Here is a 17,314-nt window from a genome sequence, read left to right on the forward strand (position 1 = left end):
TGCAAAGACTTATATTTAGGAACACGGAGGGAGTAATTAGTAGAGATTTATTTCTCCTTATAGAATAAAATCTCTGCCGGCTCTTCACAGAGTCATAAATTTACAAAGTACGCCAGTTTTTGTCTATTAGAAATACAAGAAGTGCAATTGTAACCACTGAGCCGTGGCCGTTTTAATTATTTGATTTAAAGTTACATCATAAATCATACAAAAAGAAATCCATGTCCACTCAGAAGGGACACGGACCTTTTCAACTCTAACCAGATACAAGTACATACTATACCAAAATTAAGCAAATAAACCTCTCCGAAAGGAAAATATTAATTAGCTCATAGCAAGTGGCGACTCCATTTTCATGCCGTAGCAAACTAGCAACTGTCTTGGCATATGACTCACTGCTGTTCTACGTAAGGTGGGAGCGTCCCTTTCAGGAAGGAGCTCAACATCACCAATGCCCTCTCTGGCTGGAAGGATGGAACCAGATGCCCTGCTCCCCTCACAGATAGGAACGTGAATCCTCCGGCGTACTGCTGGACATAGCCTCCCACCTGCGAGTGCAACCAGCTAAGCCATCAGTTTCAGGGTGACCAGCCATGCATTCAGATGAGTAGTGTTTTTGATTATGGGATTTATTTACCTCCTCCTTTGCTGTCCATGGACGCCATGGAGTGGTCACAGGGAGGCCAAGGTCTTGGATGGAGTACCTCGTCGCCGGCAGTGAGCACACGGAATCAAAATCACCACTGTACAATGCAGGGAAGTTTATTGGGTGGTGAAATTTGAAATGGATATGAATAACGTAAAAACTAAAATGTAGTTTTAAGGTGTCTGACGACAATATTGGGTGGTCGTGATCTGCTACCTGAATATCCAAACCGGAAGCTTGCTTTCGATCAACCATTTCAGGGTCGGCAGCATAGACATCGGCGCATCTTTCCAGTGCAGGTTTCTGCAAGCGCAAAATCACATGAGTTCGGTACGTGCTGGGTGAAAATGACAAGCGTTCAACATATTAGCCGCGAGTTGAAGGATCTCACTTGCAGGGTGACCACTTCGTCGTTCTAGCGTGGAAAGCGCTCTGCACCGCCGGATCATTGAGATACGCCCAGGTAGGATACACACTGCACGGATCATACCCAGGCAGCTGCATGCATGTCGTTTTAGCTAGCAATTCAGACCATGATCACTATAGTTCCACTTTTGACTGGACAAGTAACTGAGAATCGTTGCCTTACGTAGCCACTGGGGTAACGTGCTCCGTTGGGGGCGTGGGTGCAAACCGGAGCGTATATGTCGTAGTAGTCGATGTGGCCGCCGTCGAACACGTCCCAGGCGCCGCTGCACGCCGTGCCAGCGACATTCCCGTCCCAGTTGCCGAAGTCGCAGTTCTTGGTGACATTGGCGTAGACCTCGTCGGATATCACCGCGTGGGTCCAGAAGAAGTCGATGGCCCCCTGGATGTTCCTCTTCTCGTCCAGATACGGGTTTCCAACCTTCAGTCAGGAGAAAGAAAGGAGACCGTCGTCGTTGTTCAGAAGAAATTAGTCTTATGTTGTCGAAAACGAAGATAGAAAATTCAAGATTTATACACATGTGTGTAACTGTAAATTTCACGTACCAAGATGCCTTGTAGGTTTACTATGGTTCTGTTGTTGTACGTGTTATGGAACAGGATGGTGGCGGCGAGCTCCGGCACGTAGTGCCCGGCGAAGCTCTCGCCGGAGATGTAGAAGGCGCGGCCCTTGTACTCCGGGAACCTCTCCAGCCATTTCACCAGGAAGACGTACGCATCGTCGGCGGTTCTCTCGTCGCCGCTCAGGTCATAGTCCGAAGACGTGTTCGAGTAAGAGAACCCGACGCCAGCGGGCGACTCCAGGAAGATCACGTTAGCCACTGCCATTATTTTTCACAAGCAAAATAAGTTGAGGTCTGTAATTAAGCAGGTCCAAGGGGGGGAGGGATTAGAGTTGCCATGGGTACTTACCGTTGTTCCAGGCGTTGATGTTTCTGCTGAGCGTTTTGTTGTCTTCGGCTACGCGGAAGGGGCCGAGCTCCTGCATCGCTCCAAAGCCGAGCGAAGAGCATCCTGGCCCTGTGGATGCGTACATACATCTAGCGTGATCAGCCAGCAGTATCTATAAACGTGCACCTTAGAGCTATGCAGTTGCCAATGCCATGCATGTTCCAACATGAGATGTTCAGTGATCGCTCTAACCTCCGTTGAGCCACAGGACGAGCGGCTTCTCGGAAGCGCCGGAAGGCGACTCGACGAGGTAGTAGAAGAGGGCGCGGCCGTTCTCCTCGTCGACGGTCACGTACCCGCCGTACTGGTCGAAGTCCACGCCCTCCGGCTGCCCGGGCAGCGCCGTGATCTTGTCGGCGGCCTTCATGGAGCTCTGGTCGGAGACAGAGTTCTCTGCGCTCAGGCTGCCGGCAACCCTGTCGGCTATGTTACGCACCCTAAACGTGTCGGTGCTGCTAACACTGCCTCTTCTGGACGAGATGAACTCTCTCAGCCGCGCCTCCTGCGAGGCACTGGCGTGCAGTGGCAGTGCCGCCACAGAAACGAGGAGCAAGAAGTACAATGCGAGGCTCTTCATCTCTGATGAGAATGATGAGATGGTCGTCTCTGAGAGATGAGAAATGTCACTTGCCATGCATGGCTTATATAGGCGTTGCACGTAGGGGAAAGAGGGCAGTTTCGTTTGCATTGCAACAAGGAGCATTGGATTCATCCCTGTGTTTGTTTCGGGTAAGAACAGTGCATTTCAACAAGGCTTGCAGGATTGCAACAAGGTTTGGATTCATCCTTATGTTCTTGTTAATTTCCGCTCAGACGACAATGCGAGGAGGCTCGTCGCTGCTTCTTTGCGCCAATGATTTGATTCGTCAAAGCGGCCATGATTGGTTGAGTTGACATGCGGCCAAGGTATTTGAGAGTGACTTAAGCCGTTGGTTATCCTTGCAGTAGTGCGGTGTGTGGGTTTTCAGCAGGTTCTTTAATTATCCGCACCGGCCTTGTTTAGAACGATGATTTGGAACTTAATCAATGGCGATTCTTGCGTGTACTATGTGCGCCCAGGTTTATGTGCTTTGGTGACATGTAAGGTAGCCAGGAAATTTCCATTTCGAAGTGTACAAGTGCCTATCCATCAAACATCATGGCAGTATAAAGAACACAAGAAGCAATAGAAATTACATTCATGTCCATAGAGCACCTAACAGCAACTACAATCACTGGAGTGAGCCGAAAACATGTTGCGCTCATCACCTCTCCTTCAGTGGAACCAGGCAAATCTTGTTGTAGGAAGTCGTTGTATTAAGACCCCAAAGAACTAGCACACGTAGACGAACAAAGCCCAAATCCACCGAAAACAAACACTGATCAAATCCCACAAAATCCATCGGCAACACGCCTCCACACGCCCTTCAAAGATGCTACACACACCACCGGGATGGGGATCAGGCGGGGAGAGCATTATTCCATCTACATGGAGTCGTCGGCGTATCGCCTTTCTGAACAGGACACAAACTCTAAAAAAACTAAAAAACACCTAAAATGGAGCAAGATCCCTTCCACTGACAGGGGCTGGGGTCCACCGCGCCTCCATGTCCCTAAGGTTAGAGGAGAAGAAGAAGATCGGCACCAGAGCTGTCGGGAGGCGTGGAAACCCTAGTCGAGAGGGGAGTCAGTTGTTAAGAGACGCTATAAACACACAACGAACTCAACCGCACTGATTTTTTCTTTTTTTTAAAGAAAACATACTAAAGTGGATCTTAGATCTGATAAATATCAAGATAAACAATTACATGGACAGAAACTTGAGGCAGAACAATCAGTAAAAATATTACATTGAAAATCATACGAGCCCTTCTTGTTCGTTTGATTGTATGCCGTTCAACGATGATTGATAATTGCACTAACCAACTGTAAAGGAAAAAGACACTCTTGCAACGCCCTCGTCATGCCAGGCTTTGAAGACCACAATAGTTACTTGCCCAAGACGAGATCTAAAAATCGTTGAAGCAGCGTTGGTTGGAGACTTCGAGTATCATCCAACATGCTTGCAATCCATCACCACCAGTTCATGCGGTTGGAGAAACCGAAGCATGCCCCAAAACAACACGAAAGAAGATGTTGTATTCGCCACATCAATAATCAGTCAATAGATAATAGATCTACTTGAAAAACACATCAACTCCCAAGATATGAAGAGAGTCAATAAATCTCAGAACACGAAATCTCACAAGCCCTTCATCAACGCCGAACCAGACGTCGTGGGGGTATGGAGAGACCAGAGATACCTTATTTCAAAACACTATCACCGCCACCACCTTGTCGATGTCGCTAGGAAACAAAAACCTAATAAGAAATAACAAAATGAGAAGGATGGGTCCGTACTCCTCTTGCTGCCGTCGAAAAAATCCGGACAGGGAAGAGGAGTGGGACCTAGGCAACAGTGTGTAGAAAAACTTTGATGGTGGCGGCTAGGGCTGGGAACATTATGCACCACACACAACCCCTCAAACTCCCCCCTCCCCTTGAATTTTACTGGCGTGGTACCCACCCGCTAATACTAAAATGAATAGATTAGCTCCACGTCAGCCCGTATGATGAATCACGTGAAAACTACCCTACCTGTAAAAAAACAACTAGATTAGCCTGCAAAACACACACACAAGCAGCTCATTATGTAAAAAAAACACAACTAGCTCAGCGATTGGCTGAACCAGAGGAGGGACATCACATCCATGTGAAAACGTCTCTTTTGCCCTAGGTTGAATAAACCAATGTGACGCTCCCCCTTTAATCGTACACTAATCATACACGCAAACGTGTACGATCAAGATCAGGGACTCACGGGAAGATATCACAACACAACTGTACAAATAAAATAAGTCATACAAGCATCATATTACAAGCCAGGGGCCTTGAGGGCTCGAATACAAGAGCTCGATCATAGACGAGTCAGCGGAAGCAACAATATCTGAGTACAGACATAAGTTAAACAAGTTGCCATAAGATGGCTAGCACAAACTGGGATACAGATCGAAGGAGGCGCAGGCCTCCTGCCTGGGATCCTCCTAACTACTCCTGGTCGTCGTCAGCGGGCAGCACGTAGTAGTAGGCACCTCCGGTGTAGTAGGAGTCGTCGTCGAAGGTGGCGTCTGGCTCCTGGGCTCCAACATCTGGTTGCGACAACCAGGTAGAAGGGATAGGGGGGAAAGAGGGAGAAAGCAACCGTGAGTACTCATCCAAAGTACTCGCAAGCAAGGAGCTATACTACATATGTATGCTTTGGTATCAACTGGAATAAGGCTATTATATGTGGACTGAACTGCAGAAAGCCGGGATAAGGGGGGATAGCTAGTCCTTTCGAAGACTACGCTTCTGGCAGCCTCCGTCATACAGCATGTAGAAGAGAGTGGACTGAAGTCCTCCAAGTAGCATCGCATAGCATAATCCTAACCGATGATCCTCCCCTCGTCGCCCTGTGAGAGAGCGATCACCGGTTGTATCCGGCACTTGGAAGGGTGTGTTTTATTAAGTATCCGGTTCTAGTTTTCATAAGGTCAAGGTACAACTCCAAGTCGTCCTGTTACCGAAGATCACGGCTATTCGAATAGATTAACTTCCCTGCAGGGGTGCACCACATAACCCAACACGCTCGATCCCATTTGGCCGGACACACTTTTCTGGGTCATGCCCGGCCTCGGAAGATCAACACGTCGCAGCCCCACCTAGACCAACAGAGAGGTCAACACGCCGGTCTAAACCTAAGCGCCCAGGGGTCTGGGCCCATCGCCCTTAGCACACCTGCACGTTGCGTGGGCGGCCGGAAGCAGACCTAGCCTAGTAGGCGTTCCAGTCCAATCCAGCGCGCGCCGCTCCGTTGCTGACGTCACGAAGGCTTCGGCTGATACCACGACGTCGAGTGCCCATAACTGTCCCCGCGTAGATGGTTAGTGCGTATAGGCCAGTAGCCAGACTCAGATCAAATACCAAGATCTCGTTAAACGTGTTAAGTATCTGCGAACGCCGACCAGGGCCAGGCCCACCTCTCTCCTAGGTGGTCTCAACCTGCCCTGTCGCTCCGCCTCAAAGTAACAGTCGGGGGCCGTCGGGAACCCAGGCCCACCTCTACCGGGATGGAGCCACCTGCCCCTTCAGCCCCCATCTCCGAACAGTACATAAGTAATGTAACTGTGTAAAGTATACAGTATATGCCCGTGATCACCTCCCGAAGTGATCACGGCCCAGTAGTATAGCATGGCAGACGGACAAGAGTGTAGGGCCACTGATGGAACACTAGCATCCTATAATAAGCAGTAGGATAGCAGGTAATGGTAACAACAGTAGTAGCAAGGTCAGGCTATGCATCAGGATAGGAATAACGGAAAGCAGTAACATGCTACACTACTCTAATGCAAGCAGTATAGAGAAGAGTAGGCGATATCTGGTGATCAAAGAGGGGGGGGGCTTGCCTGGTTGCTCTGGCAAGAGAGAGAGGTCGTCCACACCGTAGTCGTACTGGGTAGCAGCGGCGTCGGTCTCGATGTCTAGCAAGAGAAGAGGGGGAAGAAACAATAAATATATCGCAAACAAATGCATGACATGACAAGGCGTGATGCTAGGTGTGCCACTAACGCGGTACGAGGTGGTACCGGTGAAGGGGGAAACATCCGGGAAAGTATTCCCGGTGTTTCGCGTTTTCGGACAGATGAACCGGAGGGGGGAAGTTGCGTGTTCGCTATGCTAGGGATGCGTGGCGGACGAACGGGTTGCGTATCCGGAATCGTCTCGTTGTTCTGAGCAACTTTCATGTACAAAGTTTTTTCATCTGAGCTACGGTTTATTTTATATTAATTTTAAAAGACTTAATTTCATTTTTAGGATTTATTTAATTATTTAAATTCAACATTATTCGGAACAGTGCATGCTGACGTCAGCATGACGTCAGCAGTCAACAGAGGCGTTGACTGGTCAACTGACGTGTGGGTCCCATTCGTCATTGACTGATTAGTCTAATTAGGGTTTAACTAAACTATCTACTTAATTAGTTTAATTAAACATGATTAATTAACTTAATTAATTCATTAACTATTTTAATTATTAATTAATTAATTAATTTTTAATTAATTAATTAATTATATATTTATTTTTATTTCGTTTTTTTTTATTAAAACGTTCTGGGGCTGGGGCCCCCATGTCATTGGCCCCAGGGGGCCTTGCGGGTTTCGGGCGCATGGCCGCGCGGTTGTCACCCGAACGGGCGCGGGCGCAACGGTGCCCAGCACCCGCTCTTTCGGGCGCACCACAGGGGCGGGCGGAGCCGGCAGATCGCCGGAGCAGGGGGGTTGGTGACCATGGCGGGGCTCGCCGGGCGCCAACCGGGCGGAGGACGGGGATTGTGACGGCGCACGGGACAGGGGCGGACGGAGGGAGGAGCGGGCTCGGCAGGGGCGCCGCTTCGACTGGAGCAGCGGCAGCAGCCAAGGTCGGCGCCGGCGTGGGCGCAGGGCGGCGACAGGGGGGCCGCGGGGCGCGGTGAGGGAGTGCGGTGAGAGGGCGCGGGGAGGGGCCAGAGGCGCGTGGGAGCGCGGCCAAGGCACGCACGAAGCGAAGCTCCGGCCATGGCGGCCTAACTCGGGCGGGGCTCCTACGGCGAGGAACTCGAAGGGGAGAGGCGGGGAATCGGCAGAGGGGCTCACCACGAGCCTGTAGAGGTGCTAAGTGGGCTCGGGGAGGGCTCGACGACGCGGCACCGGCGACGAAGAGGACGACGGCGATGGCGTTCGGCGATGGGTCGGCGAGGCGAGCGTCGGGGTCGCCTGGGTCGGCGGCAACGCGGCGTTGGCATCACGGCGAGAAGGAGGCCGATGACGGAGCGAGGCGGCATCGGGGACGGGCACCGATGTCGGGGCGCGAGGCGCAGTCGTCGGGCGCGGATCCCCGATCCAGATCGAGGGGGAGTGGAAGGAGCGAGGGGGATGAGTGGGGGGGTGTGCATTAGGGTTCCGGTAGGTGGATGGATAAGGGAGCGGGGGTGGACTGGCCGGTTGGCCCTTGCCAGGTTGGGCCGGCCTGGTGGTGTGGCCGACTGGGCCAGCTGGGCCACTTGGCCCAGTGGAACAGGGGGGTTCTGTTTTCCTCTCTCTTTTTTTTGTTTGTTTGTTTGTTTTGTTTTACTTTTTTTTAATTTTATTTCCTAATTTGTTTTAGTTTGGTAAAATATCCAATTAGCACCTAACATAGTAACATTAATTATACCACTGCCACAATAACTTTGGCACCTAGCTAAATAGCTTAGTATTTTGTAAAATATATTAGGAGTATAACTAATTGTTTTTGCTGTTGTTTTAATCATCTTAGGGTATTTAATTATTTTATAAAGATGTTGTTTCTCCATCAATAATATCCATGATTTATTTGTCACATTAAGAACATTTTAGTTTTGACTTTCGATAACTTTAATCGTTTGACTTGACTTTAAATTTGAAATTGAATGAGATTTGAATCATCGCAAGATTAACAACAGTAATCGTGGTGACGTGGCATCATGAAGCAGAGGTTTACTATAGCGTAACTATCCGGGCGTCACAATTCTCCTCCACTACAAGAAATCTCATCCCGAGATTTAAGAGGTGGAATAAGGGGGAAATGTTTGGTTACGAAATTCTAACAAATCTTCTTGGTCTTGGATGCTCTTCACAAAGAGGTCGATCCATTATGTTGATGGCTTCATTCCTCTGCTTTAGGGCATCATGATGAAGTCGTCATCCTTTCTTCGGGGGTTCCATCGTACTTACGTAAAAGGATAATGGGTGTCTTCGGAAGAACTGGCCTCTAGAAGGTCGCTTATCTGGTAGATAACACCAGGAAAGGTGGCGAAAAGTAACTGAAGAAAATTTCGATAGCAAAGTAAGAAGGTACCATGAGAAGTTTCGATCGGGCAGGCAATCGTTCGATGCCTGAAACAGGGCGTGTTAGGGGTTTCATGGAACGGGAATAAGTATTGTGTCTGATAACAGAATTGCTGATCCTCTCGAAAGGTGGCTCGTGAATTACTTACGAGGCCAAGTGCGAGGAACAACCTTGGGAACAGGGGTTTGCATAGGAGAGTCAGGTTTCGATCCTGTGGAACTGTGGGTTATGGGCCCACCATGTGGGTTAAGAGTAGGAAGAGGGGTGATGTCCTGCATGATCATGTAGATAAGGCATGTCAGAGGGTAGCCTGCCAGTTGTGTTGGCAACAGCGTCGGTACCAAGGGCGAGGGACGAAGAGAACCATTTTCCTGCTCGTTGAACGAGGCGGTCCAATAGGCAAAGTTCTCATCCATCGGTGGCTACCGGAATGTCATAAACAATAGTAACAGGGTCTTGCTGACAGAATTGTACACCGATGTGTTTACATGAGCAGAAGAACCTTACTGTTTAGATCATATAGATCACAAGAAAGGTTAAACAAACCAATGGAAAGGAAAATGTGATCCTCAGGTTAAACAGAACAATGGAAAGGAAAAATGTGTTTAAATACATCTTTCAGGGGTATATCCTTCCCAAGGACAAGCAGAGCATGATATCCATGATAGGATATAACGTAGAAAAGCTCTTTAGGTAAGGGAGAGAAATTTCATGACATTACCCATACAGCGGTGTTTGGATAATTTAGCAGGAAACATTTAGCATTGGCTTCAAATGTCCTTGTTGACAATTGGAGTACCACAAACATGCTTCGAGATAGCATTACATGGTCTTCAAGCAAGTTCAGACTTTGTAAACACAAGGGATCCCTCAAGAATAAATCGTAGAATAAGTCTTACAATTTCCTCATGGAAGAATGGATAACCTTGCTGACAAGGAATCTATAACAATAGGGCCTCGGGCCAGGTGTGCTAGGCACGACATCACATTACCAGGTCACATAAAGACCAAGGTGATAACTCTTGGGAATATGTTCCAACCATCATATCTGACTGAGATGCAGATCTGATTGGTGTCGGGATAACTCAGACTCGGGATGCCTGAGAAGAAAAGATGCAACACAAATTGACGAGATGACATTGTAAGATCCTTGGAAAATGAACTATGGAAGTGAGTTCCGAAACGAGAGTTCATCATTAAATCAAGGAGAGGGTGAGGAGGTGGCTGATGGACCCAACGATAATTCATCGAGATTACCAAAAAGATGGATTCCACAATTATGTGAACAAGGATATAACATTTGTGAGATCAAATGCTATAATGATGTATGCTCGAGGGAAACATACGCAATTAAACATTGGTTGAAAGGTGCACCCGAAATATGGCTTAGGTAGCACGATCAATGTTAGAATGGTGATCCAATAACCAATAGTTAAGAATGAACTGTCAACCATTAAGTTCAAAGCAATAGGGTTGCTAGAAGTTTGAATTCACACATCATAGTTAAATGGCTGGTATCCCGGTAAGAAACAACATGGGGACCAAGATACGAACGGAGATGGCGAGAAGTATTACTATATCAAGAATTCTTAGGAGGTGGTGAAATTCTCATGACATTCTTGACATAAAAGATGGTAATACTCCAAGGTATCGAAGAACAAATGCTGGATAGCAAGGATCTCAAGGTATAACACAAAACACGAATAAGTTTGTGTTGAATGGAAGGCAATAAAGTGGTCGATGATAACACAAATCATCGAGGGCAAGGATGGTATTTCTCATCAGGAATTCAATTGATATCCTTGAGGAGCTCGAAATGTTGATGATGATCATGACAATTTCTGTCGAGAGGTTTATGGAGATGTAATCGGTCGGCGATGACATCAAGTCAAACGAATGATGAAGCGAAAGGTTATTGGAACCATGGGTACGACACAAACTCGAATTCAAGCTTGTCGTTCAAGGTGGAACGATAAGACAAGGAAGATCGACGTAAGCTTAGCTCATCACCGAAAGTTGTGCTCTGAGAATAAGGACCAGGTAGCACAGTTAAAATTTAGCACGATAATGATATAGCCGATCAGGCTTGGGATGACTGGAAGGATTATTAAACTCGTAAGCAACAAAAATTACTTAGAGTTACTGAATCGGAGTGCGGACTTGATTCACTTATCGGTGTTCTCGGTTGACAAACAACCCAGAACCCATGAAGTGACAAAGACAGGGAAAGGTAGTACTTCATCGAAAATTCATAATATGTAGTGCAATGGCATGATATCCTCGAGATACCAGGGGGTAATACTTGACGAAAGATCAAAGTAAAGGTTGGACTGGTGTATTAATCCACAGAAGACAAGTGCTTAAACTTGCCCGAGAAATGGGATCTAAGAAGAACATATGGTCGGAACCACGATTGTAAAGGATCAATTCACTGTTACCAAGGATATTATATCAAGGAAATAGTTATTACTACAAGAAGCTTCCATGATAAGTTCCACATCAGGTCCATGGGCATGAACACAAAGTTCAAGGTCGACTCCCACTTCTTTAATGCATAACCTTTCATTCACTTCTCGTCTTCGAAGAAGTTGCAGTGTTGAAATTTTATCTGGCGAAGCACCAGAAGAGTATGACTCGTGAAAACTTTCGGGTTCACACGGTTTTAGAGAAGGTATAGGTTCAACCCATCGGGGCATCTTAGAAACATATACCTCAAGCTTCAATAGTAAATACCACAAGCTCGAAATTAGAGCATGGTTGGTCAATCAGAGGATAGGATTTACCAATGGAGAAAGAACTTCCAAAGGAATTGAATATGAAGGACGCTATCGGATAAAATCCAACAAAGGACCTGCCGGTCCATAACAGAGCCGATGTGAGCATCGGCACACCACCAGAGGAAGTAACAAGGCAAAGGCATTGGATTATGGAAACAACTAACTAACCCAGAGCTCAAATGCAAAGGAATTTATTATTTTCAAATCAAGGGATCAGAAGCAATGTTCTGACTAGGGATGGATAAGTAGAATAGCCTTAGGGGTATAAGCGACGGCATTTGGTTTTGTTGAGAACCAGCTCATGTTTAAAATGACGTCTGAGCCGGAAAGATAATTTAAAAGGATCAACTGATGATTGCGCGCATTCGCACTCATGTTGAATCAAAGGGATCAAAATGACGGTGCCTAAGGATACTAACGAATTTTGCCAGACATATGGAAAGCATCAATAATGCAAGCAGACAAGTATTTGTAGAGCAATAAGGCTGCAAGGATTTTCGGAGGATTTAATAGTATTTCAAAGACTTTTGTGAAACACACGAATAACTGGGGGATGAGCGGATACTCGATAAGTGCGAGAATTATCCGTATGGGTATTCAGGTGACAATGAACAGCAAGGCACTAAGATCAAGGGATTATCGAAACAACGACGAGTATTTCGGGGTATCTTGTAATAACAAGACCAACTGGGGATGAATGCAAGAATGACAACTGCAAGTAGTTATCATAAGGGTTGACGATAGAAGGGAAATTGTAAATGCGATGAACACAAGTCCTCGGGTTAATAGCGGAGAGTACCTTCAGGGTCTTCTGGTGCAGCAGACGATCATCAATAACAAGGGGCTCTCCAGGTGAAAGTGATAACGAGATCCTAATGTTAGATTTAGCAAAATCATTTAAACCCTAATAGAAGAGAGGTCGGAGTCCCAGAGTATAGGTCGAGGAATAAAAGATCCTAACACCACCCAATGGCGACGTGGGCCCGTAACCCACACAGCCATGTTAGTAAAATAGTTTTCATCGACTAGACTCAACTTCGGCCAAAGAGTTGGAAAGGGGGATTCCTACAGGCAGTCGGCTCTGATACCAACTTGTGACGCCCCCGATTTAATCGTACACTAATCATACACGCAAACGTGTACGATCAAGATCAGGGACTCACGGGAAGATATCACAACACAACTCTACAAATAAAATGAGTCATACAAGCATCATATTACAAGCCAGGGGCCTTGAGGGCTCGAATACAAGAGCTCGATCATAGACGAGTCAGCGAAAGCAACAATATCTGAGTACAGACATAAGTTAAACAAGTTGCCATAAGATGGCTAGCACAAACTGGGATACAGATCGAAGGAGGCGCAGGCCTCCTGCCTGGGATCCTCCTAACTACTCCTGGTCGTCGTCAGCGGGCAACACGTAGTAGTAGGCACCTCCGGTGTAGTAGGAGTCGTCGTCGAAGGTGGCGTCTGGCTCCTGGGCTCCAACATCTGGTTGCGACAACCAGGTAGAAGGGATATGGGGGAAAGAGGGAGAAAGCAACCGTGAGTACTCATCCAAAGTACTCGCAAGCAAGGAGCTATACTACATATGTATGCTTTGGTATCAACTGGAATAAGGCTATTATATGTGGACTGAACTGCAGAAAGCCGGGATAAGGGGGGATAGCTAGTCCTTTCGAAGACTACGCTTCTGGCAGCCTCCGTCATACAGCATGTAGAAGAGAGTGGACTGAAGTCCTCCAAGTAGCATCGCATAGCATAATCCTAACCGATGATTCCTCCCCTCGTCGCCCTATGAGAGAGCGATCACCGGTTGTATCTGCACTTGGAAGGGTGTGTTTTATTAAGTATCCGGTTCTAGTTGTCATAAGGTCAAGGTACAACTCCAAGTCGTCCTGTTACCGAAGATCACGGCTATTCGAATAGATTAACTTCCCTGCAGGGGTGCACCACATAACCCCAACACGCTCGATCCCATTTGGCCGGACACACTTTCTGGGTCATGCCCGGCCTCGGAAGATCAACACGTCGCAGCCCCACCTAGACCAACAGAGAGGTCAGCACGCCGGTCTAAACCTAAGCGCCCAGGGGTCTGGGCCCATCGCCCTTAGCACACCTGCACGTTGCGTGGGCGGCCGGAAGCAGACCTAGCCTAGTAGGCGTTCCAGTCCAATCCGGCGCGCGCCGCTCAGTTGCTGACGTCACGAAGGCTTCGGCTGATACCACGACGTCGAGTGCCCATAACTGTCCCCGCGTAGATGGTTAGTGCGTATAGGCTAGTAGCCAGACTCAGATCAAATACCAAGATCTCGTTAAACGTGTTAAGTATCTGCGAACGCCGACCAGGGCCAGGCCCACCTCTCTCCTAGGTGGTCTCAACCTGCCCTGTCGCTTCCGCCACAAAGATCCACTCACGGGTACTCCTACGAGCCACCTGCCCCTTCAGCCAACTCCGAACATGTACCACAGGTAATGTAACTGTGTAAGTATACAGTATATGCCGTGATCACCTCCCGAAGTGATCACGGCCGTAGTATAGCATGGCAGACGGACAAGAGTGTAGGGCCACTGATGAACACTAGCATCCTATACTAAGCATAGGATAGCAGGTAAATGGTACAACAGTAGTAGCAAGGACAGGCTATGCATCAGGATAGGAACGGAAAGCAGTAACATGCTACACTACTCTAATGCAAGCAGTATGAGGAGGAGTAGGCGATATCTGGTGATCAAAGGGGGGGGGCTTGGCCTGGTTGCTCTGGCAAGAGAAGAGGGGTCGTCACACCGTAGTCGTACTGGGTTCAGCGGCGTCTCTCGGATGTCTAGCACGGAGAGAAGAGGGGGAAGAAACAATAAATATAATCGCAAACAAATGCATGACATGACAAGGCGTGATGCTGTGTGCCCTAAGCGGTACGAGGTGGTACCGGTGAAGGGGGAAACATCCGGAAAGTATTCCCGGTGTTTCGCGTTTTCGGACAGATGAACCGGAGGGGGAAGTTGCGTGTTCGCTATGCTAGGGATGCGTGGCGGACGAACGGGTTGCGTATCCGGATTCGTCTCGTCGTTCTGAGCAACTTTCATGTACAAAGTTTTTTCATCTGAGCTACGGTTTATTTTATATTAATTTTAAAAGACTTAATTTCATTTTTAGGATTTTATTTAATTATTTAAAATTCAACATTATCCGGAACAGTGCATGGCTGACGTCAGCATGACGTCAGCAGTCAACCAGAGGCGTTGACTTGGTCAACTGACGTGTGGGTCCCATTCGTCATTGACTGATTAGTCTAATTAGGGTTTAATTAAACTATCTACTTAATTAGTTTTAATTAAACATGGTTAAATTAACTTAATTAATTCATTAACTAATTTTAATTATTAATTCAAATTAATTTTTAATTTTAATTAATTAATATATATTTATTTTTATTTCGTTTTTTTTTTAAAACGTTCTGGGCTGGGGCCCCCATGTCATTGGCCCCAGGGGCCTTGCGGGTTTTCGGGCGCATGGCCGCGCGGTTGTCGCCCGAACGGGCGCGGGCGCAACGGTGCCTAGCACCCGCTCTTTCGGGCGCACCATAGGGGCGGGCGGAGCCGACAGATCGTCGGAGCAGGGGGGGTTGGTGACCACGGCGGGGCTCGCCGGGCGCCAACCGGGCGGAGGACGGGGATTGCGACGGCGCACGGAACAGGGGCGGACGGAGGGAGGAGCGGTGCTCGGCAGGGGCGCCGCTTCGACTGGAGCAGCGGCAGCGCCAAGGGACGGCGCCGGCGTGGGCGCAGGGCGGCGACAGGGGGGGCCGCGGGGCGCGGTGAGGGAGTGCGGTGAGCGGGCGCGGGGAGGGGCCAGAGGCGCGTGGGAGCGCGGCCAAGGCACGCACGAAGCGAAGCTCCGGCCATGGCGGCCTAACTCGGGCGGGGCTCCTACGGCGAGGAACTCGAAGGGGAGAGGCGGGGAATCGGCAGAGGGGCTCACCACGAGCCTGTAGAGGTGCTAAGTGGGCTCGGGGAGGGCTCGACGACGCGGCACCGGCGACGAAGAGGACGGCGGCGATGGCGTTCGGCGATGGGTCGGCGAGGCGGGCGTCGGGGTCGCCTGGGTCGGCGGCAACGCGGCGTTGGCATCACGGCGAGAAGGAGGCCGATGACGGAGCGAGGCGGCATCGGGGACGGGCACCGATGTCGGGGCGCGAGGCGCAGTCGTCGGGGGCGGATCCCCGATCCAGAATCGAGGGGGAGTGGGAGGAGCGGGGGGATGAGGGGGGGGGTGCGCTAGGGTTCCGGTGGTGGATGGATAAGGAGCGGGGGTGGCTGGCCTCGGTTGGCCCTTGCCAGGTTGGGCCGGCCTGGTGGTGTGGCCGACTGGGCCAGCTGGGCCACTTGGCCCAGTGGAACAGGGGGGTTCTGTTTTCCTCTCTCTTTTTTTTGTTTGTTTGTTTGTTTTGTTTTACTTTTTTTAATTTTATTTCCTAATTTGTTTTAGTTTGGTAAAATATCCAATTAGCACCTAACATAGTAACATTAATTATACCACTGCCACAATAACTTTGGCACCTAGCTAAATAGCTTAGTATTTTGTAAAATATATTAGGAGTATAACTAATTGTTTTTGCTGTTGTTTTAATCATCTTAGGGTATTTAATTATTTTATAAAGATGTTGTTTCTCCATCAATAATATCCATGATTTATTTGTCACATTAAGAACATTTTAGTTTTGACTTTCGATAACTTTAATCGTTTGACTTGACTTTAAATTTGAAATTGAATGAGATTTGAATCATCGCAAAATTAACAACAGTAATCGTGGTGACGTGGCATCATGAAGCAGAGGTTTACTGTAGCGTAACTATCCGGGCGTCACAACCAACTTCTCTCAAAGGATTGCTGACGCATTTATATGTTGTGAGCTTGATTTTCATGACTATTTTCACAAGTAAGTCTAGGACTTAAATCCAGATGGTTAGGTTAACCAACACCAGTTTCACTCACACTAGTATGGTTGTATTTCCCATTTCCTCCTTGCCGGAGTATGAGACTGGCAAATCTTGCTTTTGAGGGGGGGGGGGGAAGGGTCTTCCCGACACAACCATGCAAAAGGTAGCAATGTAGGGCCTCACTCCCAACTATGCGTCATATACGTGAGTAAAGAGGGTGAGAAAAAGGACAAAATTGCAACAAAAAAAGAAAGGATCCCTTCCCTTCTTTAACCCCCCCCCCCTCTGGAATGACAGTTTTGGCTCAGGGGGTATAATATCAATCACTTGAACTTAATTTAATAAGGAAATGTCTATGAGTTTTCCTTGGAAAAGAAGGAAGAAAGTTTAATTGGGCATGACCTTACTTTCGCATGACGCAATTCAACTCGATGTTTTGTTCGAGCGCATCCCAGAAGAACTTTGGAGGTAGCATTCTAAGGCTACACTTCAAAAAATCCATGAACATGATTATCTACACTCATTTGGGCTTGGGGATGATATGGTCATGCGCCGGCCACCATGGTGTAGCATGCGGCTTAAGTACCCCTTCTTCTACATCATGTCGATAACTTTTTTAGTGAGGGGGCACTCGTATCACCCATGTATACATGCAACACAAAATCGACAT

General features: G+C 48.1%; 1 protein-coding gene across 2 annotated transcripts; it reads right to left on the reverse strand.

Moving 5' to 3' along the window:
* Window positions 1–392: 392 nt before the first annotated feature.
* Window positions 393–2,600, reverse strand: LOC125556173 (serine carboxypeptidase 1-like). Of its 2 annotated transcripts, none has more exons than XM_048718955.1 (8): window positions 2,216–2,600; window positions 1,985–2,092; window positions 1,619–1,893; window positions 1,236–1,493; window positions 1,038–1,144; window positions 863–949; window positions 638–743; window positions 393–548 (listed from the first exon to the last, which is right to left on the reverse strand). In XM_048718955.1, the coding sequence occupies exons 1-8, from the start codon at window positions 2,598–2,600 to the stop codon at window positions 393–395; spliced, it is 1,482 nt and encodes a 493-aa protein (XP_048574912.1). The 2 variants fall into 2 exon arrangements, with proteins under 2 accessions (XP_048574912.1, XP_048574911.1); XM_048718954.1 differs by having other exon boundaries at window positions 1,985–2,107.
* Between the last annotated feature and the right edge of the window lie 14,714 nt (window positions 2,601–17,314).

This window comes from Triticum urartu, chromosome 5, assembly GCF_003073215.2.
Source record: "Triticum urartu cultivar G1812 chromosome 5, Tu2.1, whole genome shotgun sequence".
Lineage (NCBI taxonomy): Eukaryota > Viridiplantae > Streptophyta > Magnoliopsida > Poales > Poaceae > Triticum > Triticum urartu.

Excerpts from the sequence above, each read along its gene's own strand:
- LOC125556173 (XM_048718954.1), bottom strand. The coding sequence starts at position 2,600 with ATGAAGAGCCTCGCATTGTACTTCTTGCTCCTCGTTTCTGTGGCGGCA. Across the intron at positions 1,494-1,618 it reads TAAACCTACAAGGCATCTTG|GTTGGAAACCCGTATCTGGA; the intron begins GTACGTGAAATT and ends TCCTGACTGAAG. Across the intron at positions 744-862 it reads CTTCCGGTTTGGATATTCAG|TGGTGATTTTGATTCCGTGT; the intron begins GTAGCAGATCAC and ends TGCATTGTACAG.